Source organism: Ictalurus furcatus, chromosome 6 (genome assembly GCF_023375685.1).
Source record: "Ictalurus furcatus strain D&B chromosome 6, Billie_1.0, whole genome shotgun sequence".
Lineage (NCBI taxonomy): Eukaryota > Metazoa > Chordata > Actinopteri > Siluriformes > Ictaluridae > Ictalurus > Ictalurus furcatus.
The window spans coordinates 5793022-5819239 of record NC_071260.1 but is presented as its reverse complement, the minus strand read 5'-3'; the positions used below and the strand labels follow the sequence as shown (position 1 = coordinate 5819239).

General features: G+C 36.8%; 1 protein-coding gene across 13 annotated transcripts in view; it reads left to right on the top strand.

The window, feature by feature from the left end:
• The window catches only part of lrrfip1a (leucine rich repeat (in FLII) interacting protein 1a), a 65108-nt gene that overhangs the window by 20475 nt on the left and 18415 nt on the right, over window positions 1–26218 (top strand). For 3 of the 13 annotated variants that reach the window (XM_053626315.1, XM_053626304.1, XM_053626302.1), the window contains exons 3-14: window positions 2008–2025; window positions 4447–4503; window positions 6796–6840; window positions 7311–7361; window positions 7755–7787; window positions 8171–8248; window positions 8368–8409; window positions 10798–10854; window positions 12743–12820; window positions 14385–14486; window positions 17533–17568; window positions 17711–17836. In XM_053626315.1, the coding sequence (XP_053482290.1) occupies window positions 2008–2025; window positions 4447–4503; window positions 6796–6840; window positions 7311–7361; window positions 7755–7787; window positions 8171–8248; window positions 8368–8409; window positions 10798–10854; window positions 12743–12820; window positions 14385–14486; window positions 17533–17568; window positions 17711–17836 (723 nt within the window). The remainder of the gene's footprint in view (window positions 1–2007; window positions 2026–4446; window positions 4504–6795; window positions 6841–7310; window positions 7362–7754; window positions 7788–8170; window positions 8249–8367; window positions 8410–10797; window positions 10855–12742; window positions 12821–14384; window positions 14487–17532; window positions 17569–17710; window positions 17837–26218) is intronic. The other 10 variants (XM_053626305.1, XM_053626303.1, XM_053626307.1 and 7 more) reach the window with 10 other exon arrangements.

Genomic DNA, 26218 nt, shown 5'->3' with positions numbered 1-26218 from the left:
ACTGTAATAGTGATTTGAAAGTATAGTTACTGGCTGTAAAGACAGATCCTGAAGACAACAGTAATTGAGTAAGAGTAAAATGAGTAAGAGTGGTATGAATGCTGAGGTAAGACAGCTAGTCCATACACTGCCTAATATATATATATATATATATATGTGTGTGTGTGTGTGTGTGTGTATATATATATATATATATATATGTGTATATAGAAGCTCCATGCCCAGAAAAGAGAAGCCGAACGGAGGTAGGTGAACCAGTTGTCAGTTAGCACATACTTGTCTTCACCCATTTAGCTACTAGTAAGATGGCTAGTAAGGTTGCTAACACAACGGCAAGTAATCATGAAACATTGCTTGTTAACAGTATGTTGTTAACCAAGTTATTTGGCTCAGTGTAATTTTGAAAGACCTACAGTTTCTCTCTGTTTGCCTCCTGTTGCTCTTATCACTGGTGCATTGTTCTACTACATATTCTGGCTTGAACATATATGGCTGGATGTCACTGTGTAACATGCACAAAAAAAATCCTCATCTGTTGAGTAATTTCTGCAATTTGAGTAATCTGTTCCCTCCACCATAATAATTTACTTACACAATGTTAAAGTCTGCTAACAAAGTACCAGTAAAACAGTAGTACATTCAGTTAAATTCAAGAATATTCAGTAATATTTTATAACATTCAGTATTGAATAACAGCTCACATTTAAGTAGTAAAAAGAAAAACAGATTAACATCTAATCCACTACTTGTTACTATAACAAATGAGTTGTTGAGTTATGTATTATTGCCATATTGCTTAGCCTTACCTACCAATAGCCTAAAATACTGCTGTGTGGCTTTGATTGGTGCTAGGAAGTGGTACATTATTACTCCAGGTTTAGTTGGCTTGAGTGCAGCCATCATGGATATGATCACCTGCTGATAATATTTTTAGAACAGTAATAGTAAATAAAATATAGAATCTTTTGACAAAGAAGTAAGATTAAATATAGAGCCTTGCAGGAGCCCCTTGAAAATGTTAGTTGCAACCTGGAATTTAAATAATTGGGATTTTTATCATTGGGTTTACACAATATCTCGAACAAGTTAAGGGGCAAAAAAATTTTTATTATGCTACAAAACTAAATTTAAAAATAGGCATTTGTTGGTTTCATGAGTATACATCACCTTTGGCTGCAATTACAGCTGCAAGTCTTCTGTATATCAGCTTTGCACATCTGGATCGTGATCTTTTTGTTCATTATTTTTAGGGGAAATTGCTTTTAGTTTTTCAGTTTAAAAAAAATATTACGCATCTGCCAACATCTTGTTTTAGCAAATAATCAGATTTAAATCTAATATATTTTCTCCAAATAAAGTGTAAGTGCCTACAGTCCATATAAATGTGATTTTTTTTCCCTTTCCAATGCTTGAATTTTTTTTGGTTTAGTATCGGGTCTTTGGTTTTTGAGAATTAGTTGGGCTGAAACCTCGTAACCCTGGTCCACAATATTAGCTCTTCTGGGATAGGAAACGCACCTGCTGTATTGAACTCAGTTGCACAATGGTACATATAAATCCACTCAAATGAGCTGCTAGACTGTACACTGGATGACCGTATATTGTCGATTCTCAACTGCCTATTACAGGGATACTCTAAAAATTCACTATATAGTAGCCTATTGCATATGTCAAATGTGATAGCCCCCTACCTAATTTTTTTTTATGTTAAATTATTAATGTGTTTCTGTCCCATCAAATACTGTGGTCACGAGCCTCTGCTGTAGATTGGTCAGGTAAACAAAAAGTCGTCCTATTAAGGCTTGTCATTCTGAAAATCACAGACAGTTTTTAGGCTACCTTATTTTATTTTTTTTGTCTGACGTTAACATTTTTTTAACCAAACAGCCTCTTGTCAGAAAAAGTGTCAATGCTCTTTTTTTTCTCTCTGTTTCATGTTGCTTTGGCTTTCCTGCTCACCTTCCAATCCTGCCTTTCTGATGTTCCTTTTGTCTATCTCTTCTGTAGATTTATCAGGTCCAGAAGGTAGGACCCTTACTTTCTATATGGTCCAACTCCAGAAATATTGGCACCCTTTATGGAAATGAGCAAAAATTAATAACACATGGAATAGACTTTAATGGTATTTTAGCTGCTTGTGTGTTTCATATCATTACTTGACGTCCACCACTTTGTGTTGACAGTTTCTCTCTGTAGGGATAAATTGCTAATTATTGTGTGCAGCCTCATATTTGGTCAAAGCAACAGTTCTTGTAGATTAAAAACAAAAGTTAATAGTAAAGATGATTTGTTATTATTGTTAACTTTTTTGTTATTGTTAAATCAACCATTTACCAGAAAATAAAGTTCTTTTGAATATTTTTGAAAACATTTAAATAGTTCCTCCAGTTATTTTTAGTGGAACATTTGGATCATTGTGTGTTTATATAATCTGTTGCTCATACTCTTGCAATGTGCCAATAAATCTGGAGAAGATCTGCATCTGCAGCATGTTTTTGATATTTGGCTAGTTTTAACGGTGCACTCTATAAATATCATGCATACAATCATGGGAAAAGAAAGTGTTTTTATTCATCAGAGCCTAAATGACAATTGTGTGGTCCTCACCAACTTCTATAAACAAACAAATAACATCAGGTGACAACAAAAAACACAACAGATTTCAATATGTGCTCATTTTCTTTCACAAAAATTAAACCAACATTCAGAAACCAGGTGGGGAAAAAATTTATAAATCCTCTAATTTAGTAACAATAGAACCACCTTTAGCAACAATAAAAATGGTGTCTCTGGGTTAAGGCTCTGGGTTACTGATCAGAAGGTCAAGGGTTCAAGCCCCAGCACTGCCAAGATGCCACTGTTGGACCCTTGAGCAAGGCCCTTAACCCTCTACGCTTTGACCCCAGCATCCTAACAAGATGGGATATGCAAAAAAAAAGACTTCACTGCACTGTAATGTACTTTATATGTGACAAAGGCTTCTTCTCGGAGGAGTTAATTAGTTTCTCACATCATTTTTGGCCCACTCTTCTTTACATCATTGCTTCATTTCATTGATGTTTGAGGGTATTTCTTTATGCACAGCTCTCTTAAGATCCTGCCACAGCATCTCAATGGGGTTGAGGTCTGAACATTGACTTGGCCATTCCAACACTTTTAACCATTCAGATGTCCAATTGCTGGTGTGCTTGGTATCATTGTCCTGCATGACCCAGTTTCAGTCCACCATAAGCTGATGGACAGATGGCCTCACAGTTGTCTCAAGTATATTCTGGTATAAAATTAGTTGTTGTCTCAGTGACTGCAAGTTTTCCAGGTCTTGTGGCTGCAAAACAAGACCAAATTATCATGAATGCGTGTGTAGCCATTTTTAATTGTAGCGCCTAGGGTTGTCAAAAGTACCGGTACTTCGGTACCAAGTCGGTACTAAAAAGAAAAAAAGTTGACGGTACTGACGTGCTGCGTGACTGGTGGTGAGTCGGGAACTTTTCATGGGTGCACCCTGCAACAAGAGCCAAAGCAGCAGCAGCTCCCCGGTTACCATGGCTACATCTGAAACTGCATACTTACCTACTATATAGTACGCAAAATACATGTATTTCTCTCGGATGCTCGTTTTCCGCTTTTGGTGCAGTTGCTGCTAAGTGTGCAAAAGCCGTGTCCCTAAAATTGATGTGCAGATAGATTAACTGTGTTTTCAGGAAGAGCGGCTGCTTACCCGTAGTATTTATTCAAGCAGGGGAGTTTAAAATGATGGTAGCGGTTGCATTATGAATGTTGTAGCATAGTTTAATTCCAGTGTATTATTCCAAGAAAACATCCTCGTTTTTGCTTACTTAATGTTAGCATATGTGCGTTTAACGCTAATACGGTCAGGAATCCTTATTAACCATTTAATGCTTTAATTTTTATTGGGGTAAAATAAATGGGAGGACATGATGGGGTTTACTAATTGTACACACCAGAGGCTTTTTGATGACTGATATATCTGAAATTTATGTGTTTATGTGTAAAATAATAGATGTGTGGCTAGTACTGTTTATGTCTTTAATATCAGTGAGTCAGAAAAAACATTTCTACTCTTGTCTGGATTACTCTAGTAATTGTGGCATGAGGAAGGGTATACTTATTCCCCCCGCCCCCCGGTTTCTGAATGTTGCTTTACATTTTGGGGGGAAATAAATTCTTTGTTTTTTTGTGTCACCTGATTTGATTTGGTTTTATAGAAGTCGATGAGAACCACACAATTGTTATTTAGGCCCTGATAAATAAAAACATAGAATTGAAAAAAGGTGTACCTCTTTTTCACTTAACTGTAAATATACACAGCATCAAAATCCTTCAGTTTTGTATTATGCACAAGATTTTTTTTTCTGCCTCAACCTTTTTTGATTTTTCCCTCGCTTTGTGTTCTGTCCTTTATTGCCATGTTCACTCTTTCCTCAGAAATACTATGGACTGGAGAACCTGGACAACAAATGGGGGGACATTGAGCAGTGGATGGTATTACTAGATTTAGTTTGTGTCCAGAGCAGCTCTGGCAGGTTTTAAAAAAAAAAAAAAAAAGAAAGAAAGAAATAGTGGCTTGATGAGGTTTCAGAATAAAAGCACTTACATTATGATATAAACTAACACATTTTTATAATTATATGTTTATAAATAGGGATCCTCCAATCGATCGTCGCCAGTCGCACTTTGATGACGTAAAACATGTGAGGGCATAAAACGCATGATGACGTTAAACTTTAATGCTGCAGTCATGTCATCACCAGTGTGGAATTATTACGAGGTCTGAAGAAACAATGAAAAGTTCACCATTTGCCATGCATTTTTAAAGGCCTATTAAATTTTTCATTGTAAATTGAATATTTGTTGTGCTTTTTTATTTGATTTTCAATTAAAATAACAATCTACAATATTTTTGTAAATAGTATTACCAAGGCAACATCTGTGGTATTATCTGGGGGGGAGGTTAAAAGTGACTGAGAGAGAGCTTAGATATCACTTATATAAAGCTTGAACGATCGTGATCGGTATTGGCCAAGAACAAGAAATTGGTATCAGCTGCAAAAATCCTGATTGGAGCATCCCTATTTAGTGTAGCACATAGTGCTACAAAAATCTAGATCCATTACAAAGAGCACTTTTCCTTTTTATCATTTAATACCATTTTGTACCACCAGTGTGTTTTAATGACTGATGGGTGTAAGAACAGAAGTTCATAGATGAGGGTATTGTCAGGTAAACAGGATGAAGACAGGTGTAACTGCAGAACAAGCTTTTATTAGGAGAGGCAGGCAGACAAACATGATGGAAAGTCAAAATTGAAAACCAGGCAGTGGTCAGGCCATCAACAAATGGGCAAAAATAGGCAAAGCCAGAATCACAAAAACATGAAACAATGAACAAACAGCTTGGTAAGATCAGGCAGCAAAACAGTGAAACAATACAAAGACACAACTAATCAAAAGGAGTAACAAAGAAAAAGTGAGAGAACTTGACATGTGGTGGCTTGGCGGTTAGGGCTCTGGGTTACTGATCAGAAGGTTGCGAGTTCAAGCCCCAGCACTGCCAGGCTGCCACTGTTGGGCCCTTGAGCAAGGCCCTTAACCCTCTCTGCTCCAGGGGCACTGTATCATGTCTGACCCTGCGCTCTGACTATACCCCGAATACCCCAGCTTCCTAAGAATGCTGGGGGTATGCGCAAAAAAAAATAATTTCACTGTGCTGTAATGTATATGTGACCAATAAAGACTCGTTATCATTATCATTATGTAGGGAAAACAGTGCTTAAGATGTTGGGCTACTGATTGGAAGGTCGTGAGTTCAAACCCCAGCACTGTTGGGCCCTTGAGTTGAGCAAGGCCCTTAACCCTCAAATGCTCAGATATATAAATGTAAGTGGCTCTGGATAAGGGCGTCTGCCAAATGCCACCAAAATGTAAACGTGAACAAGACTAAAGAATCTGGAAGTGTGCGTCGAGTGAAGCAAGCAATATACGCTGCATGCTTATGCATTCGGTGGTACCAGTTAAAAGAAATATGTGACATATCAAGTATGGTGTGCAAATGGGACTTGTTGTTGTAAGCAGTTATTGTTAGTTTTTACAACTGACATTACATTTAGGTTGTAGCGTCAGGTGCATAGATTTTTGGACAAAGTAATAGTTATTTTTGATGTCTACCACCGTGTATTGGACGGCACACTCCATTTTAAAGGACCAAAAGCAACTGGACAATTGCAAAACTGAAGGCAAGATGCCCCAATTGCAAGCAGAATGTGAAGACAACTGCAGTAAAGAACTGGCATAGCATCACCTGGGAAGAAATCCAATATCTGGTGATGTCTGTAGGTTCTAGACTTCAGGCATTTATTGACCTCGGATGATTTACAACCCAGTATTGAAAATGACGATTCAATTTATGATTGTTAGTGTGTCCAATTCCTTTTGGCTCCTTAAAAAGGGGGAGACCACCTATAAAAAGTGCCAGACTTTCTTTGCTTGTAATTCCTACACTGTTCACCCGATCTCGATGTAAACACCCTCAAATTAGAGCTGACAGTCTGAACTTTGGTATGATCAAAAACATTTATATAGCTTCAATTTCAATATAATTTAGGAGACAGTTCAAATAACAATAACTTTGTCCGTGTATAAATTTTTTATGGTCCTGACTGTTTGTTTTACCATGTTACAAAAATGCATGCTGTAAATTGTGGTGCCTTTCTCTTTGCATTTCCTTTACTCTTTGCTTTTTCTCCCTCTACTCTTTCCTTCTTTTTGGTCCTAACAGGAGGATAGTGAGCGGTATACACGCCACTCACAGAGACATGTTTCGGTTTGTATGTTCTTCTCTTCGTTTTCTTCACCTGCTGATCCTTTCTAATTGTGCTTTCTGTCCTTTTTATGTTACCCTGGCTGTTCTCATACCAGGCTAGCAAATCCTTTAGAAGACCACAAGCAATGCTTACTGCAGCAGCACAAACTAATATTTGTTTGAAAGCCATACCTTTTTATATGACATCTTTACCTGATAGATTTTTTTAATCATCATGAATAATATTAGGTTCCTGTGGTTATGACGCATAATGCCAATTTTAGCATTATGAACACTTTATATGACCATAAGTTCGTGAACTCAGGGTCCGACAGTAACATGCAGTAGATCTGTGGATTAATAGATCTTGATATTCAGCCTGCAATGCGCAGCCATATTATATACAAAAATACCCACAAAATATTGGATTAAGATCATCTAAAATTATAACATGACCTTTTCTTCTGTTTTTGACCTGTGTATCTTTCCAGTTGTCAGATGATGAAGAATGTATGTCAGTGGGGAGCAGGAGCAGTGTGCGGGTGAGTGGACAGGTGTTTTTTTGTTTGGTTTTTTTTTTTACCTCCTCTCTCTCTTTTTTTTTTTTTTTTTTTTTTTTTTAAATGCACGTACACTATAGATATTTCAGCTTTTATCGTGTTTCATTCACAGACACCTATATCACACCATTCATAGAGGTGCACATTGCCATTTGCCCTGTCAAATTATAAATACTGTCATATGAATGGAATGACACCTACTGTATGTTAGAAATTTGCCTGAACAAATTGTTTAAAAATATGTGCATGTGAGTAGTGGTCATTTTGTGGACCTGTGGGTTGTGAGGATTCTGTTATGATTGACTGTTTGGCGGTTGTATGTTTGGGCATAAAAGTGATTTGTGATGATGCTGATGGTCCTGTTTCTCTGTATAGTTGGATTTGGATTCAGTTGGTGCACAGGCTGGGGTAAGAATTATGCGAATGCAATCTGTCTGATAATGAGGATTCTAGGCTTATCTGTAACTGACTGCCTCTCTGCTGGTGGTTCTCAACTGCAGCCATGACTATTTTATTGCTACCCCTGCTCTAAAACACACATGTTATATAACTAAACAGCTAAATTTCAGACCATCCTTACATTCTTGGGTGTGTTCAGACAAGAAAAGCACAAACATGCTTACGGGCAGGGATTCTCCATGTGCCCAGCTGAGAAGCACTGCTATAAATGCCAATATAAATATGACTACATATTGAAGGCTAAATGGTTACAGTGTAACCTGGATGTAGCACCAGTTTGCCATATTCTAATATATTTCTACATGTTTTTCCTCACAATCAATCCTATGTAGCTATCCCATACATTGTATTCACATTCTCACAAGAGCACAAAGAAGAAGAAAAAGAAGTCGAAGCACTCTTCAGATATTGTATGTTAACAACACTGGAGAGACTGATTCTCAACATTTTTGAGCATATTTACGTTTAAAAGTGGTAGGAAAGGCATTAATGTTGCATGTTCCTTTGTGCCATTATTTTTCCCCAACAGAATAATGGCTACAACAATGATTACAGCACAATTTCCAGTCGGGTTAGTATCACCACTAACCATGTGCTGGAAGGACTTTTGTATGCTATAGGATACTAAATTATTATTTAATATACACTTACAATTACAGTGGCTTATCCGTTGACTAATTTGCCCTCAATACTCCTGTTACTTATACATGTGTTGAGTGTCTGTGTATCTTCTTAATAGCATGAGTGAGTTGTATATTGCAGTTGGATTTTTTAATAATTAATCATACTCTAATTAAGCACCAAAAACTAACCTTAATTATCCTTTAATAATGTAAAAGACTGCTGTTCGATCAAGTTTATGTTCAAACCTATGCCTTTAAACCTGCTTCAGTTTGGATGAGTTTGGAGAGACACTTGTAGAGGCATCTTGGCTGACTGCAGAACATTTTATGTTCTTTCATGTTCTTAATACAGGTGCATTTGGAAAAAAAAAATAAAATATCTTGGAAAAGTTCATTTTTACCCCTGTAATTTAATAAAAAATAAAAGTGGAACTTTAATATATTCTAGATTAATTACATGTTAAGTGAAATATTTAAGGTTTTTTTTAATCTTGATGATTATGGCTTACAGCTCATCGAAATCAAAAATCCAGTATCTCAAAATATTATAATAAAGAATTTATAATACAGAAAAGTATGTTAATTTATGCACTCAATACGTGGTCGGGGCTCCTTTTGCATGAATTACTGCATCAATGCGTGAAATGCAATGGCATAGAGGTAATTAGCCTGTGGCACTGCTGAGGTGTTATGGAAGCCCCAGTTGCTTTGATAGAGGCCTTCAGCTCATCTGTATTTTTGGGTCTGGTGTGTCTCATTTTCCTCTTGACAATACCGGGTTAGTGAGTTGGCTGACCAATCAAGTACAGTAATACCATAGTCAGCAAACTAGTTACTAGTAGTTTTGATACTGTGAGCAGGTGCCAAGTCCTGCTGGAAAAGGAAATCAATAATCTCCATAAAGCTTGTCAACTGATGGAAGCATTAAGTTCTCTAAAATCTCCTGGTAGACACTGCATTGACTCTCGCTGCATTGACTCTCGAACACCAGCAGATGTCATGGCACCCCAAATCATCACTGACTGTGGAAACTTCACACTGCAACTTGGATTCTGTTCCTCTCCACTCTTCCTCCAGACTCTGGGACCTTGATTTCCAAATGAAATGCAACTTTTACTTTCATCTTCCCCATGATTGTGGTTGTGTACTGAACCAGACAGAGAGATTAAAAAATTTTTTAAAAAAAATCAAAAATCAAAAATTAAAATCAAAAATTTTTGATTTCCGTGAGCTGTAAGTCGTAATCTTCAAGATTAAAACAAACAAACTTTCACTTAATGTGTAATGAATCTAGAATATGTGAAAGTTCGACTTTTTAAATTCAATTACGGAAAAAAATTAACAATATTTCACAATATTCAATTTTTTTTTAGATGCACCTGTATGTGGACTAAGAATAAAGGCGAAGTGTATGTGGACTTTCCTCTTTAATAAGACCGCATGTTTTTAGTAGGGTTCCAGAAACTGAGATGGTCATTGCAAATCTTCGATAAAATATATGAATGAGAATTCTAAATGTATGTTAGTAAACATTTAATAGGAGTGTACTATATTGCAGCTTGAATTGACCTAGTTGTACCTTTTACATTAATCACTGCAAAATCGGTTTAATTTAACAGTATGTAATCCACCACAGTCTAGAATTTTACATTTTGTAAATGTTGTAACTTAATGCCGCTACAGGGTACTAATTCGAGGTTATGTGTCTGTAAAGTGTGTGCAAGATATAAGCTATTTTATATTTTAAATTGTAAAAAAAAAAAGCCAATTTGCTGTGTTCTTCAGTAAAGAGAACATGACCTTTATTTGAATGAAAAGTTAATTTAGTATGCATTTGCTATGTCATAGACTACTTTAAGCAGTGTAGCTCATAACTTTGGCCTTTTAAAATCATCCAATAAAATAAGAAATGTGATTAAAATGCTGTCTCGTCCTATCTCCTCAGATAAAAAAAAAAACCCTATTAATGGTCTTTATAGGCACAACAATATTAATTAATTAGTTGTTATATTTGTGTATTTAGTATTGTCTTCAAATGCTCTCATGTGGCATTCCATAGATGTTTTGAGAGCACTTACAATGGCCACAAAATTTATTGTGACATTTTGGAGTTACGTCAAACTAGGGCTGTACAATTAATCGAATATCGATCTCGATTACGATTTTGATTGCTCACGATTACATGAACATGATTGCTTGCGTTATTGACGTTTAAAGTTCGTCCTCCGCTCATAGAAAACTCTGCTGCAGATCAAATCAAGCGCTAATAATCAGCCAAAGAGTGTATTTGTGTATGTTTTCTCTCTGTTCTCACATGTTTCTTTCATTCTTATTAGGGATCTTTATATGAAAACAGTCTCTGCAGTAACTCTCTGCGCTCCAGTACCCGTACTGTAAGAAAGATATCTTTTCCTTGTGTGAAAACTAACAGTGCTTGTTTTGCAAAAAAAAAAAAAAAAAAATCATTATTTTGCATCAATGGACATCATGTAAGGAATATAACTATTGGGGGGAATACTTTTATAGGAAAATTATGCCCAACGGGGTCATGTGATAAGACCTGACTCAAGGTTGAATTACCACCCTGAAGTTGATTTTACCGTAACAGCACATTCCATCACGTTATTCCTCTTATAGCACAGTGATTTGCCAATGATTAAAATTTTTCATTTATTAATGAATGACTTTTTACCCATTTGTTGTTATATTTAATGTTAATGAATATCTGCAAACCAAGTTAGTTCCAATTATCACTTATTGCAGCTATGAAGAGTCATTCAGACACCAGCCCCTCTTTTAAGTCTCTTTCTTAAAGTTTATAAAACAGAAAAATGCAGCTTGTCATGTTTCCTAGAAGCCACACGCAAAGTCCTCTGTCCTGAAGAATCTCTGAGAAAAGTTACTGGCTGTTATAAAGCACTGCCATTCAAGACTCCTTTAATAAATGATACATAAATGAGTCTTCACAGTATCAATTATTACATGTTTTTCTTTGTTAAACGAGAGTATTTTTTTAATCTGTTTTTATTAGACTTGGAGTATGTGCAGCATCCTCCATACAAGTCCCTGTGAATAAGCTGTTACTATAAGAGCAATAATGTATTACAATGAGTAGCTGGAACTACTGTCAGAGTTGTGCTGTTGTAAAAAAATTGAATGTGCTTTCTGATTCGAGAATTCATTATTACTGCGGTATAAAGAAAATTAATTAACACCTTCTACCCAATCAGATTTGGGAATTCAACATGACAATTTAACGTTCAACATTATATGGACAAAAATTTGTGGACACCTGAACATCAGACCCATATGTCATTCTTCTGTTGCCTCAAAGTTGGAAGCACACAATAGTCTAGAATGTATTTGTAGATTTTCCTTCACTGGAGACCCAAACCTGTTCCAGCGTGACAATGCCCCGTGCACAAAGCAAGCTCCAGTTTGCCAAGGTTGGAGTGGAGAACTCGAGTGTGCTGCACAGAAACCTGACTTCAACCCAACTGAAAACCTTTGGGATGAACTGGAATGCCGACTGCACACCAGACCTCCTCACCAAACATCACTGCCTGACCTCATTAATGCTCTTTTATCCGAATGAACACACCCCCACACCCATGCTCCAAAATCTAGCGGCAAGCCTTCCCAGAAGAGTGGAGCTTCTTATAACAGCAAGGGGGACTAAATCTGGAATGGGATGTTCAACAAGGACATATGGGTCTGATGGTCAGGTATCCACAAACTTTTGCCCATGTGTGCATGTATTCTTGCCATTGCAATATTACGTTAAAAATGTGAGCATGTGTGTGTCATTGTGTTAATGTCACCCTTTATTTGTTAGCTTTAATCAGTTTAATCCATTAAATTGTTTTCTATTTTTAAATGTTTCCAGAGTAGGGACGCACCATTTCATTTTCCCTCTAATACTCCGAGTAAGAATCAGCTTCTCGGCTGATTCAGATCTGATACCAGCTTCCCTGCTCTTTGCCAGCTTCTGTTCATGATCTGGGCAATATGACTATCAATATCATAAATTATTTTAGAATATGCTTTCTGAGATGGGTATTGTGATATCTTTTTCTAATGTTTTCTAAATAACAATTTGAAACAGATTGGAAACAGCTAATTTGATGTTAAAATTCTGGACTCTGTTGGATCGGTGCATCTCAATGAGGGATTGTTTGGAAAAATCACCATTTACCAAAATGCTGCAGTTGACCCAAGTAACCCTAGCCTTATTTTTGGTCTCAGTAAATGAAGTGTGTGCATGTGTTCACGTTTCCCTAGTTGTCTGAGTATAGTGGCCATTTGGGCTCAAGCTCCAGAACATCATCCAGGGCGAGTTCCAGATGTGCAAGCCCAGTGGTGAGCTTCCATTTCAGTCAGAGTGTCACTCATCTTCTAGTCATATTTACCGGTGTCTTGTATGCACCTCATTCAGGCATCAGAGTTTATGGTGAAACTTATTCTAGCATTTAGTGTGACATTTGTATAATTGTTTCCATTCTGAGGACCGAATAGGAGGCTGACCTCACTAAGGAGATGCCTCCAATTTAGTGTACTATTGGTAGCAATAACCATTAAAGAATTAAAGGATTCACTTTTTATTTTGCCATATACGTAGATCATCACCATAAAGCGGCACCCCTGACTGTGTAACGAGCACTTAGGATATGCCATCTAGTTAACACTATCCTGAATTAGCTAATGTTATTGCTTTAAGAAGTGAACTAACATTAGCCATATTAGCTGTGCAAGGATCTCACGAGCTCCCAAGCTGCATTTCTTAACCACATCTAGCTAGCTATTTTACCCATCATGCTATGTTCTCGACAACTGTTATGTTTATTATTATATTAATAATAATAATAAACTTTATTTTTATATAGCGCCTTTAAAGCGCCTTTTCAAGGCACAACGAGAAAATACCAAGAACATAAAAAAATACACAAATAAAAACAGAAAACATACAAAATCAAAAAACAGGCTTGAATACAAAATTGGTTAAAACCATTATGAAAAACTAACCTATAAAAATTAGTTTTTAGGTTAGATTTAAAAAATGATCAAATTTGGTACATCTCTAATATGAGCAGGGAGTGCATTCCAGAGTCTAGGAGCATAGGACGAGAAAGCCCTGTCCCCTACAGATCGCAACGGTGTCTGTGGGACAGCCAGTAAACCAGTTCGAGAGGAGAGCAAATGATGCTTGGGAGTATATAAAGTTAATAGCGCAGACAGATACTTATGTGAGCATAAGGATTTTAAAATCAATATGAAACCTGACCGGGAGCCAGTGCAAGGACTTCAGTATTGGAGTGATGTGTTCATTTCTCCTGATACCAGCCAGGATCCTAGCAACAGAATTTTGCACAATCACAGTTTTATCACAGTAGTAGCAAATTTGAGTTAGCTAGCCGATATTGACTTGCCCTCCCTAAAATTACAGAACTCATTCTTCTGATAAAACACCCAGGGATCCTTTTCCCCAAGCAGCTGTGAAGAACCGCTTGGCTTGTGTGCTCTTAAATGCTTTGAGTCACTCTATAGGGAGAGGGTTGTACATGAGATAAATATGTATGTCAGGAAAATGCAAACTTGGTAAGTTTTCTGCCAGTTTAATTGGAATCAGCGGTTTGGGGGAATGTACATATGGATCACTGCTTATTTAACTCACTTTGTTTTATTCTCCTCTGAAGAAAAATAAGTCATTTTAGCCATCTTTCACCTCTAGTTATGTTTGTGTTGTGCAGGAAAGTCTGAAATTCTGTCACAAATATAGTGAATTTCGCCACAAGAGACATATAATGTGACGGAAACTCTATCATAGCCTGTCTGTGTGATTGCATAGGTCTCTATAGTTGGTCCTGTAGCTAAATCTCTGTGTTTGTGTCTGTATATATTTTTGGTGTCTCCTGGTGGTTTCCAGGAAAATAGCAGCAGCTCAGTGGCCAGTATTTTGCGAAAGGCAGCTAGCAGCAGTGGCCTTTCCAGAGACTTGGATCATGTGACCATTCCTGACATGCCAAACGTGAGTGGCAAACAGCTGTGTGTGTGACAGTATTTTTTTTATGGCGTGAAATAAAATAATGGTTTCAGAATAATATGATCCAGCTGAAACCGGAGTTTGGTGATTGCACTCTGGCTGCATGGTATTGTTGTATTTGTGTCTTGCATGCTGGATGGTCATATTGTTTTTATTATTTGCATGAAACACTTACTTTATGAAAACTGAGAATACAAAGTCTGCATGGAATGGGAAGAACATACTAGGCATGAGACAATTAAGAATAGTATCAAGAACTGTCGAGAGATGGAATCTATCACGATGGCTGTCAAGCCAGACATTTAGACCACAGGGGTTGGGAACCTTTTTTCTGTTAATGCATTTTTTTGAAACAGCCATTGCAAAAACTAAATTTTTCACTAACACGGTTTTTCAATAACATTTCAATACCAATAACTTTATTTAGGTCCACAGACAGCTCAAAAACAAACAAATATGCAACAAACGATAGGAAACAGTGCAATAAGGAATTAATTGTGCAGGGCTTTCACGTTGAGGTTGAGTTTCCACCTGAGCAGCATAAAACATCTTCAATGTTGTGAGTGTCTGACGAACAAAACACAGACTTTCTTCATGTATTATGTTGCCAGGTACATAGCACCCAACAATGCTTAGCTGTGCAATATTACAAGTGTAAATTGATCTAGCGTAAGAGGAAAAAAGCTACCTTATTTATATCTTTGATTTGTACCCTCTCCATCTGACATGCCATCATGCACTGTTCGGGCTGATAGGGGTGCGTGTTTTTATATTCTGAACGATTTTCTCGTTGTTCCGGAAATTGTTTCAAAAGCTGCATGGTGGGTTTCGAAATGCCTCTTTTTATATATATATATATATATATATATATATATATATATATATATATATATATATATATATATATATATATATATATATATAATTTATTTATTTATTTTTTAACAAGGCAATACGTTCTGTGCAAATCAGACAAAGCAGAACACCAGAGCTTTCAATAAAGGCATATGTTTTAGTCCAGTCACTTTGAAATTTTCGATGCTCCGCTGAATTCTTTCTTTTCGCCATCTCCACAAACTAACTAGGTAGCTGCTTGAATCTGAGCGTGAGAGGTTACTATAGAAATGTAAGTAGTTTGCCTTTCATTGGTGTTGTGATGTGCGCACAGCACTGCATACGTGCATTGGCCAGAACAACTTGAAATACGTCATTTTTAAGACTTTTCATTAACTTCGGTAGGCTGTACCACAAAGGAATTGTAATTGACTTTGCATTTTCTGTAGGAAACTGATCTCTAGTGATGTGTCTAAGTTTTTAATGATCATATGTTGGTGAAGGGTGAGAGACCTGGCGAGCCACATGATTTTTGTCAAAAAGCCACGTGTGGCCCCCGAGCCATAGGTTTCCGACCATTACATTTGACATTTAGTCTGAAAAACGTGGTTTCTGCAGCTTTAAGATTGACAAATAATTTGTGTTGTATCTCGTAGCATTTGGTTCCTATTAGCCTATTTTGTATCATATGGACCTTAATAGCCTATGTTGTCTAACTTGGAAGCAGAGCAACAAAACATCTTTCTTTGGTGTGTTGTAGCTTCCCTTGTCTGTGCTGAAAAAGCCATCCTAGCCTTCAATTCATGGAATGTCTCCACTCTCAAAACATGAATCCCCCATAAATTAAGGAAATGAAATGTGCTTATCAGGGCTACTTTACTATACAAGAATTCAATGTTGGGTTTATCTACAGTTCAGTTTTATAAGCTATACTGACATTATTAACAGGCACTTAATCCAAAATAACTGACTAAATTCTAGTTCTAGTGACTAGCAGCCCACTTGTAACTAGCCTTAGGTATTTATTTATTTTTGCTGTAATGACATAATGTGTACATAACACATGGTGCATATTTCTGGCCGCACCTCCTTCAGTTGGCAATAGGTATGGGGCATGAATGGATAATGGTACAGTGGGTATAGAAAAGAATGACCCCCTTTCAAAATGTTCACCTTTTTACAGCCTGAAATGAGGACACACATAGACAGGATTTTTCCCAACTTCATTTACTTCCACAATACAACATCCTGGCAAAAGGAAAAATAGCAGCATTTATGAAAAGATAATTTAATAAATAAATAAAAACTACAGTAAATTTGGTTGATAAAAGATCACCCCCTTAGAGCATAATTTGTAACTTAATCAGGTGAAAGTAATCACCATCTTTATTGCACAAGTTTAGAGGTTTACACCACAATTGTACTGTAATTATTTTGTTTAGTTCAGAAATAACAGATCTATTCCTAGTGTATTACAGTTGTTAGTTGTGTTATTAAAAGCAAACAATGTACTATAGGTGGCAAGGCACTTTAATTGCAACTTTGAAGGAGTTAGAGGACTTTATGGCAAAGAATGGTCATTGTGTGCATGTGACAGCTTCACAAATTCTCCACAAATCTGACTTGTATGGGAGGGTTTCAAGAAAAAAGACACTCCTCAAGAAATGGTGGTGGTAGCATCCTGTTGTGGGAGTGTTTCTTTTTAGCAAAGACTGGGGTAATTGTCAGGATAGAAATGACAACGGATGGAGCTAAATACTGATAAGTTCTTGACAAACCTGCTGCCAGAAAGTTGAGGATGGGAATAAGTTTCACCTTTCAGCATGACCTGAAGCACACCACCAAATTGAACATACACTGGCTAAAAGAGAAAAAGATGAATGTCCTTGCATGTCCTAGCCAGATCCCTTACTTTAACACTACTGAAACTGTTGAAAATAAAGCTGGAAAAATTCTTTTTTGTGTGTGTTTTCATTTGAGGCTGTAAAGTAAACAAAATGAGAATATTTTGAAAGGTTGTGAATATTTTCTATACCCACTGTAGTGCACACAATCTACTAAGCCTAGAGCGTACACTTTTGTTAATACCTGAAAAATGTCCGTCATTCGCTTCTCATGTTGAGAAACTATTTGATATTTACATACATCTGTGAGTATATGTTGTCTTGACTGCATTTTTTTGATGTTCTGCTTACAGTTGGATGACTCATTGGACAGAGATTTTTTTGAGAAGGTTAGCAAATATATTTTTCTTCTTGGTTTTTGCTCATATCATGCTCATATATATATAAAAAAAAAAAGATTTAATGAAAGGTTGGTATTAGCATCTGTAACTGACTGATGTAATTCATGGATTCATTGTTTTTGTTTTTTAGGGTTCCTCTCGAGCATCTACTTTATCCAATGCCACTCTGACTTCACTGGGCGGGGCTTCCTCACGCAAAGGAAGTGGCAGTTCATCTGTCACTGCAGATACAGAGGCATCCATACAGGATATTAAGGTACCTACTTTATAGGTTACTACTTTAACCGATGCTGTCTCACACTCTTTTGTTTAGTCATTTAAGACTTATGCAGTCAGTTCCAAAAGTATTGGTAAAGATGGATGAGAACTCGAGTGTAAAATTTCTCCAAGGATCACAGTTGTATCATACTTTATATTACCATACTTTACCATACTATATGCTATTGAGAATGACAATCACAAGAATGAAAATCAAGTATTGATACTGCTCTTGATTGGGCATAAGAATCACTCAATATTCAGGTAATGCTTTCTGTTGAGGGCGAGAATCACTGAACCTCAGCAGCATTCAGTCTGTAAAATCTGGTGAATGTAGATAATAACATGGGAACATTGTCATCAGCAGGAGAAGATATGTTGATAAGTTTAACAACATACCATGGTGTCAGTACCTTTGGTCCAGCCACAATGTGGAATATTTGAACTGCTATCCCTAACTAGGGATGTCACGGTAGCAAAAATCTAGTAGTCGGTACAGATACCACCAAAAGTACACGATACTCGATACCAAAGTCAATACCACGGTGTGGTTTAAAAATAAAATAAAATAAAATAAAATACAATTAAAAACTCTCCTGGTGGACATCCTCCTCTGGCTGATACTGGCAAAAAGTGAGAGAGTGAGATATCTTAGTTATCAAACACTGTCTGCCAATGACTAATAAAACAGTGTAGGCTACAAGTACTAAGGTGCACTCCTAAACGCTTGCGCCCACGTGCATACACACGTACACATGCGCGCGCACACACGCATGCACACACACACCCCTTATACTCTGAATGCAAGCATTAGTTTAAATTGCAGTGCTTTAGCATCGTTAACAAATAACTGGCTATCGCAAACATCACATGGAGCATAACATTAGCTGGTTTCACGGCTACAACGCCACCTGCCTGAAACAAGCATAATATAGGACTGTCTTTCAGGTGCTTCGCCAAATTCCAAGTGTTTCCTCGCTTTGTTTGAAATGAACGATAGCATCAGTTGCACACCGGCTTCAGAGCAACAATTATATGTTTGTTGTCATCCGCCTCGAATGCGAAGTATTTCCATATTTGACTCCTACCACCTTTCCTCTTTACAGTTTTGCTGCCCACATCAGTTCCGGAAGAATTGCAACCTCGGTACCTTCATTAACAAGGGTACATATGCTATTGCAGAAAAACAAGTACCGTCACGTTTTAAGAATGTTGGTACCGAAGTATCGGTTCTCGTGACATCTCTATCCCTAACACAGACATTACATTGTCCATCAATGCATGACATTTACCAATTTGTTTGGCCATTGTGGTGGCCAGTAAAAATGTTTTTCTTGCATAAGCCACTTTATATTTGTGTCTTTAATTGGTTCATATGGCAAGTTATACAAACTGTTTAACGCCAACTTCAGGTCCCACTGTGAAATCACTGATTTGTGTGGAGGCTAGAGATGTTCTGCTTCTTTATGAAAGGTTTTGGATTATTTATGCACTCCAAACAGCAAACTGTTAATCTGTCCCTGTTGCACAGATAATGCTGCTATGTACACTTTTAGGATAGACCCAGAGCTGATTCTAGTCAACTCCAAATTCCAAACAGTGCTCATGGTGCAAGATTATGTTTATTACAGTGTTTTGCATTATAGTACACACCACTTTTCTGCATACAACTGGCACATACAGTGAGGGAAAGAAGTATTTGATCTCCTGCTGATTTTGTACGTTTGCCCACTGACAAAAAAATGATCAGTCTATAATTTTAATGGTAGATTTATTTGAACAGTGAGAGACAGAATAACAACAAGAAAATCCAGAAAAACGCATGTCAAAAATGTTATAAATTGATTTGCATTTTAATGAGGGAAATAAGTATTTGACCCCCTCTCAATCAGAAAGATTTCTGGCTCCCAGGTGTCTTTTATACAGGTAACGAGCTGAGATTAGGAACACACTCTTAAAGGGAGTGCTCCTAATCTCAGCTTGTTACCTGTATAAAAGACACCTGTCCACAGAAGCAATCAAGCAATCAGATTCCAAACTCTCCACCATGGCCAAGACCAAAGAGCTCTCCAAGGATGTCAGGGACAAGATTGTAGACCTACACAAGTCTGGAATGGGCTACAAGACCATTGCCAAGCAGCTTGGTGAGAAGGTGACAACAGTTGGTGCGATTATTCGCAAATGGAAGAAACACAAAAGAACTGTCAATCTCCCTCGGCCTGGGACTCCATGCAAGATCTCACCTTGTGGAGTTGCAACGATCATGAGAACAGTGAGGAATCAGCCAAGAACTACACGGGAGGATCTTGTCAATGATCTCAAGGCAGCTGGGACCATAGTCACCAAGAAAACAATTGGTAACACACTACGCCGTGAAGGACTGAAATCCTGCAGCGCCCGCAAGGTCCCCCTGCTCAAGAAAGCACATATACATGCCCGTCTGAAGACTGCCAATCAACATCTGAATGATTCAGAGGACAACTGGGTGAAAGTGTTGTGGTCAGATGAGACCAAAATGGAGCCCTTTGGCATCAACTTAACTCGCCGTGTTTGGAGGAGGAGGAATGCTGCCTATGACCCAAATAACACCATCCCCACCGTCAAACATGGAGGTGGAAACATTATGCTTTGGGGGTGTTTTTCTGCTAAGGCGACAGGAGAACTTCACCGCATCAAAGGGACGATGGACGGGGCCATGTACGGTCAAATCTTGGGTGAGAACCTCCTTCCCTCAGCCAGAGCATTGAAAATGGGTCATGGATGGGTATTCCAGCATGACAATGACCCAAAACACACGGCCAAGGCAACAAAGGAGTGGCTCAAGAAGAAGCACATTAAGGTCCTGGAGTGGCCTAGCCAGTCTCCAGACCTTAATCCCATAGAAAATCTGTGGAGGGAGCTGAAGGTTCGAGTTGCCAAACGTCAGCCTCGAAACCTTAATGACTTGGAGAAGATCTGCAAAGAGGAGTGGGACAAAATCCCTCCTGAGATGTGTGCAAACCTGGTGGCCAACTACAAGAAACGTCTGACCTCTGTGATTGCCAACAAGGGTTTTGCCACCAAGTACTAAGTCATGTTTTGCAGAGGGGTCAAATACTTATTTCCCTCATTAAAATGCAAATCAATTTATAACATTTTTGACATGCATTTTTCTGGATTTTTTTGTTGTTATTCTGACTCTCACTGTTCAAATAAATCTACCATTAAAATTATAGACTGATCATTTCTTTGTCAGTGGGCAAACGTACAAAATCAGCAGGGGATCAAATACTTTTTTCCCTCACTGTAGACAGAGCACAGGTAATCACAAGTGTCTGACTTATTGCAGTGCACATGCTAGTATGTTGGGGCTCAGACCCATAATCTCAAGGTGTTGGTCTGCTGTGCTACAGTGAACTGTTCATCTCAGACAGCTATTCTGATGGGTCTGTTACATAGCAGGCATAGAACGGCCATAAAAAAACAAAACAAAACAGGGCTCAACTGTAGGTGTTTTACATTAGCTCAACTACCTCCCTGTGAATTTCCCAAACCCAGTGGCGCAGGACTGCTGTGAGACAGGGCATCTACTATAAAGTTAAACTGGCCTGATAGGTAGGCAGCTCTTAAGATTATTGTTCATCACTTGTGATTTTGTGCCCTCTTTGTGTTTGATGCAAAAACCCACCTTGTGAGAGCCACTAGGAGTTAAAATATTATGGCACTAGCCACACACATTTCAGTCTGAGACTTAAAACGCTATCTGAGAGACTTATTTTCCTCCTTTCATTTACCTTCAAGAATGAGACACACACTGAAAGTACTTCTGTCTCTCTGTATGCAAGGCAACTGCAGGCCTTGCATTTTTAATATTACTTTTTTCAAGAATGCCGTTTTTACTCACCACTCTCCATAAAGCCCAGCTTTGTGAAGTGTCCAGGATGTTTACACTGGCTGTGGCCTTCACGCATCAAGCATGTGGAGAGTGGATCATTCATTTCTGTGCTTTCTTGCACTGCTCTAGTAATATAATGTGCAAATATCTGTACTAACGGTCAGATTTTTATATATATATATATATATATATATATATATATATATATATATATATATATATATATGTGTGTATATGTGTATATATATATATATATATATATATATATATATATGTATATATATATGTATATATGTATATATATATGTATATATGTATATATGTGTATATATATATATATATATATATATATATATATATATATATATATATATATATATGAATTAAATATATAGTGGGTGACATAAGTTTTGAATGCATCAACATTTCTTTCAGTAAATATATTTCCAGTGAGGCTATTCACAAATCAGTATTAACTCAAGAAATCCACAGATATATAGAATTCACAACATAAATAAAGTTATGTGTAATTAAGCGAAATGACAGGAAAAAATTATTGAACATTCTAACTGAAATTTATTTAATACTTTGTGAAGAAGCCTTTGTTTGTAATGACAGCTTCAAGATGCTTCCTGTATGAAGAAATTAATTGGTTGCAGTATTCAGGTGTGATTTTGGCCCATTCTTCTAAACATAGTCTTTAAATCTTGTTCAATTGGATTCAAGTCAGGTGATTGACATTCTAAGACCTTGATTTTTTTTTTCATCGTTCCTTCAATTATATGAAGTCTGCCAGTACCATGCGATGAAAAACAGCCCCACACAATGATACTTCCACCTCCAAACTTCACTGTTGGTAAAAAGTTCAATTTTGCTCTCGTCTGACCAGACTACACTCTTCCAGTATTTCATAGGCTTTTCCAAATGAGTCGTAGCAAACTTTAAACGAGCTTCAACATGCCTTTTCTTTAGTAATGGAGTCTTGCGTGGTGTCATTGCACTTTATTACACACAACTTTATTTATGGACTTTAATGTCGTGAACTCCAGATTTCTTCAGTTAATACTGATTTCTGGTGAAAATTTCATGTGAATAGCCTCATTGGAAATATATTTACTGAAAAAAATGTTGACACGTGAAATACTTATTTCCCCCCACTGTATGTATGTAAGTAATTGTGTGTGTATGTATTTGTGTGTGTGTGTGTGTGTGTGTGTGTGTGTGTGTGTGTATACATTCATACACATTTATTTATTTATTTATTTATTTATTTATTTATTTATTTATTTAAAATTACTACTATTAAATATATACACACACACACACACACACACACACAGTGCCCTCCACTAATATTGGCACCCTTGGTAAATATGAGCAAAGAAGGTTGTGAAAAATTGTTTTTTTATTGTTTAACCTTTTTGTTAAAAAAATTCACAAAAATACTCTGCTCTCATAGATATCAAACAATTGCAAACAAAGCACAGGTTTATCCGAAAATCTACATCTTTGTTAAATATAGGTGTCCAAGAGTTATTGGCACCCTTTTAGTCAATACTTTGTGCTGTGATCCTTGGAGATTTTTTAGCCCCTCGAACCATCCTCTTCACAGTGCGTTGAGACAGTATAAACACACGTCCTCTTCCAGGTTGATTCATAACATTTCCAGTTGACTGGAACGTCTTAATTATTGCCCTGATGGTGGAAATGGGCATTGTCAATGCTTGTGCTATTTTCTTATAGCCACTTCCCATTTTGTGAAGCTCAACAAACCTTTTGCCGCACATCACAGCTATATTCCTTCGTCTTACCCATTGTTATGAATGACTAAGGGAATTTGGCCTATGTGTTACCTCATATTTATACCCCTGTGAAACAGGAAGTCATGGTTGAACAATTTCCTGTTCTTAGTCACCCAGGTGTACTAAAGAATGTAAAATATCAGTGGGAATATGCTTCACATATATTTTTCTCATATGAATTCATCGGGGTGCCAATAATTGTTGCACACATATATTTAACAAATATATATTTTTGATAAACCTGTGTTGTGTTTGCAATTGTTTGATATCCATGAGAGTATTTTTGTGATTTTTAATTTTTTTTTTAACAAAAGATCAAAAGGGTAAACGATAGACAATTTTTCACAGCCTTCTTTGCTCATATTTACCAAGGGTACCAATATTAGTGGAGAGCACTGTATATAAATGTTATCTCAGGAACTGTTTCCTTGCCATCGTTGCCTCTGGCTTTCTCATTATGGATAAATTTATACATTTAAAATGTATATCTGTAATGTATATGTTTCTGTAAAGCTGCTTTGTGACAGTGTCCATTGTTAACATAACTAAACAAATGTAATTGAATTACATTTTTTATGAAGAATTATTAATGCCAGAGCACACACTGCTTCAGCAAGACACAGCCTGAAATATAGCTGAGCTGTTTAGATAAGGGGCATACGCTGCAACATATAGCATTAATGTTGTATTTTGTCCGATTTCTAGCAGGCACAGCATGCACATAAAATAAAACCTAAACAAAGAAAACATGCTTTCTTTCCATTGTTCCACTGTCCTTTATAGAAGGTTGATGTTTGGTTGAAGTGTAAGTGTGTTGGGTGTGGTGGCACTGAGGTCTGGTGTAAAGTAGGCTTAAGGGAAGCTACAAATTGAATAATTATCATAGGTTAATGAGGTGTTAAAGGTAATTTAATTATTGGATGGATAGTTATTATTTTAATATTCCATAATTCAAGTTTATCTTCATAGTACTCAGTAGTAAAAACCTGTGACCACAAGGTTGGGAACATATAGACTAGTATACCCCATTCTGTGTTGTAATCAATAGGAGTAATAAAGTTGTTGTTTTTTTTCCATATTTTCTCAACAGACAATTTTCATCTTCCATGGTTTATCTTAAGTGGAGTGTGGACTTTTTTCTGTGGCAGTATAAAATTATATGCTCATTACTATTCACATGCATACAACACATTCCTGGCTCCTAGTAGACAATGTGTTGTGTGAGTGTAGGTGTGTTGAGATTTATAATAATCTGATAATAATCTTGCCTGTGTTCTGCGCTGTATGTTTAGAGTGTGCTCTGTATGTACATCTGCTGAAGTGGTCTGAAGTAAAGTGAGTTGATTACTATTTGTAGTGTATCGTGTTAACTTCCAGCAAAGATGAAGGGCTGCTGTAAATTCTGCCCTAGTACGCGAATGTTAACATGGGTATCTTTCAACATTCTGATAGGAGTGTGTACACTAGAGGGCAGTGTAAGTTTTACCAAACCAGAATTTACAGGAAATAAAATATGAGGCTGAAAGTCTCACTATTTACTTTAGTACAGCTCCTGGCAAAAGTGATCATTTGTTGTTCACCCGGCTTTTTTAATTTGTAGCAAATAAACAAATCACAAATATGACACAAAACAATTTTTGTTTAATATCTGAATATTCTGGCTTTGTGAAACATACCTCAAACAAATTTAATGAAATTGTTTTAATTAATGGCTTTTTTACCCAGATCAAATTGAGGGGAAAAAATATGGAATCATCGACAAAAAAAATCACAATTAGTATTTTGTTGCTGCTCCTCCTCAGGCTTTTATGACGGCCTGAAATCTTTGAGGCATGGACTTCGCTAATGAAAAACAGTAAAAACTATATCCCCATCAAGCTGTTTTCAACTTTCTCAAATAGCAAATCAGCTTTGCAGGATGGAGTCTTTAAATAAATTTTAATGGGATTGTAGGGCTGCACAATTATGGCCAAAATGATAATCACGATTATTTTTGATCAATATTGAGATCAGGATTATTTTTCACGATTATTCATTGATTTTAGGGACAACATATTTTTATTGCACTTTCACATTTAAATAAACAGACAGCTGCTTTCACCTCCATGTTGTGCTACATTCCTGCTAATGTACAAATCTTTGCATTAAATTAGACTGGTCCTTAAAGTGCATCATCTTGTAGAAGCAAAATATAAATAAAATTGCACCCAAAATATAGGATAAGTAAAAATAAAAATGACATCAACCAAATGAAAATATACAATCCAATATAACAATATGCAACCAAATGAAAACAATTCAGCCTATGCAAAAAAGGCAATAACGGTGTCTACAAGAGGAGAGACTCAGCCAAATCACCCAATAGAGAGGTGTAGGGATGACGTCATTTTCTACCGGAACCCGGAAGTTATCATCACACTGGTTCCCTCGACAAAAAACCCAATAGGATTTTCCCATAGGCTTTTGGATTATCACAAAAAATAATCTCTGTGATCAACAAAAGTTTACAATACTAACATGTTTTATCCATCAAGATCATTTTCACAAATGAACACCACTTTTATGAAGTTTGAAGCCTAAATACAATCGCCCAAAATAAACAGCTAACCGTATGCTATAAACAAACTACACCACATTCGCGCGACTTCAACGTCACCATCACCAAACTTCCCACAACTTTTCCAAACTTGATTTAAAACATTTT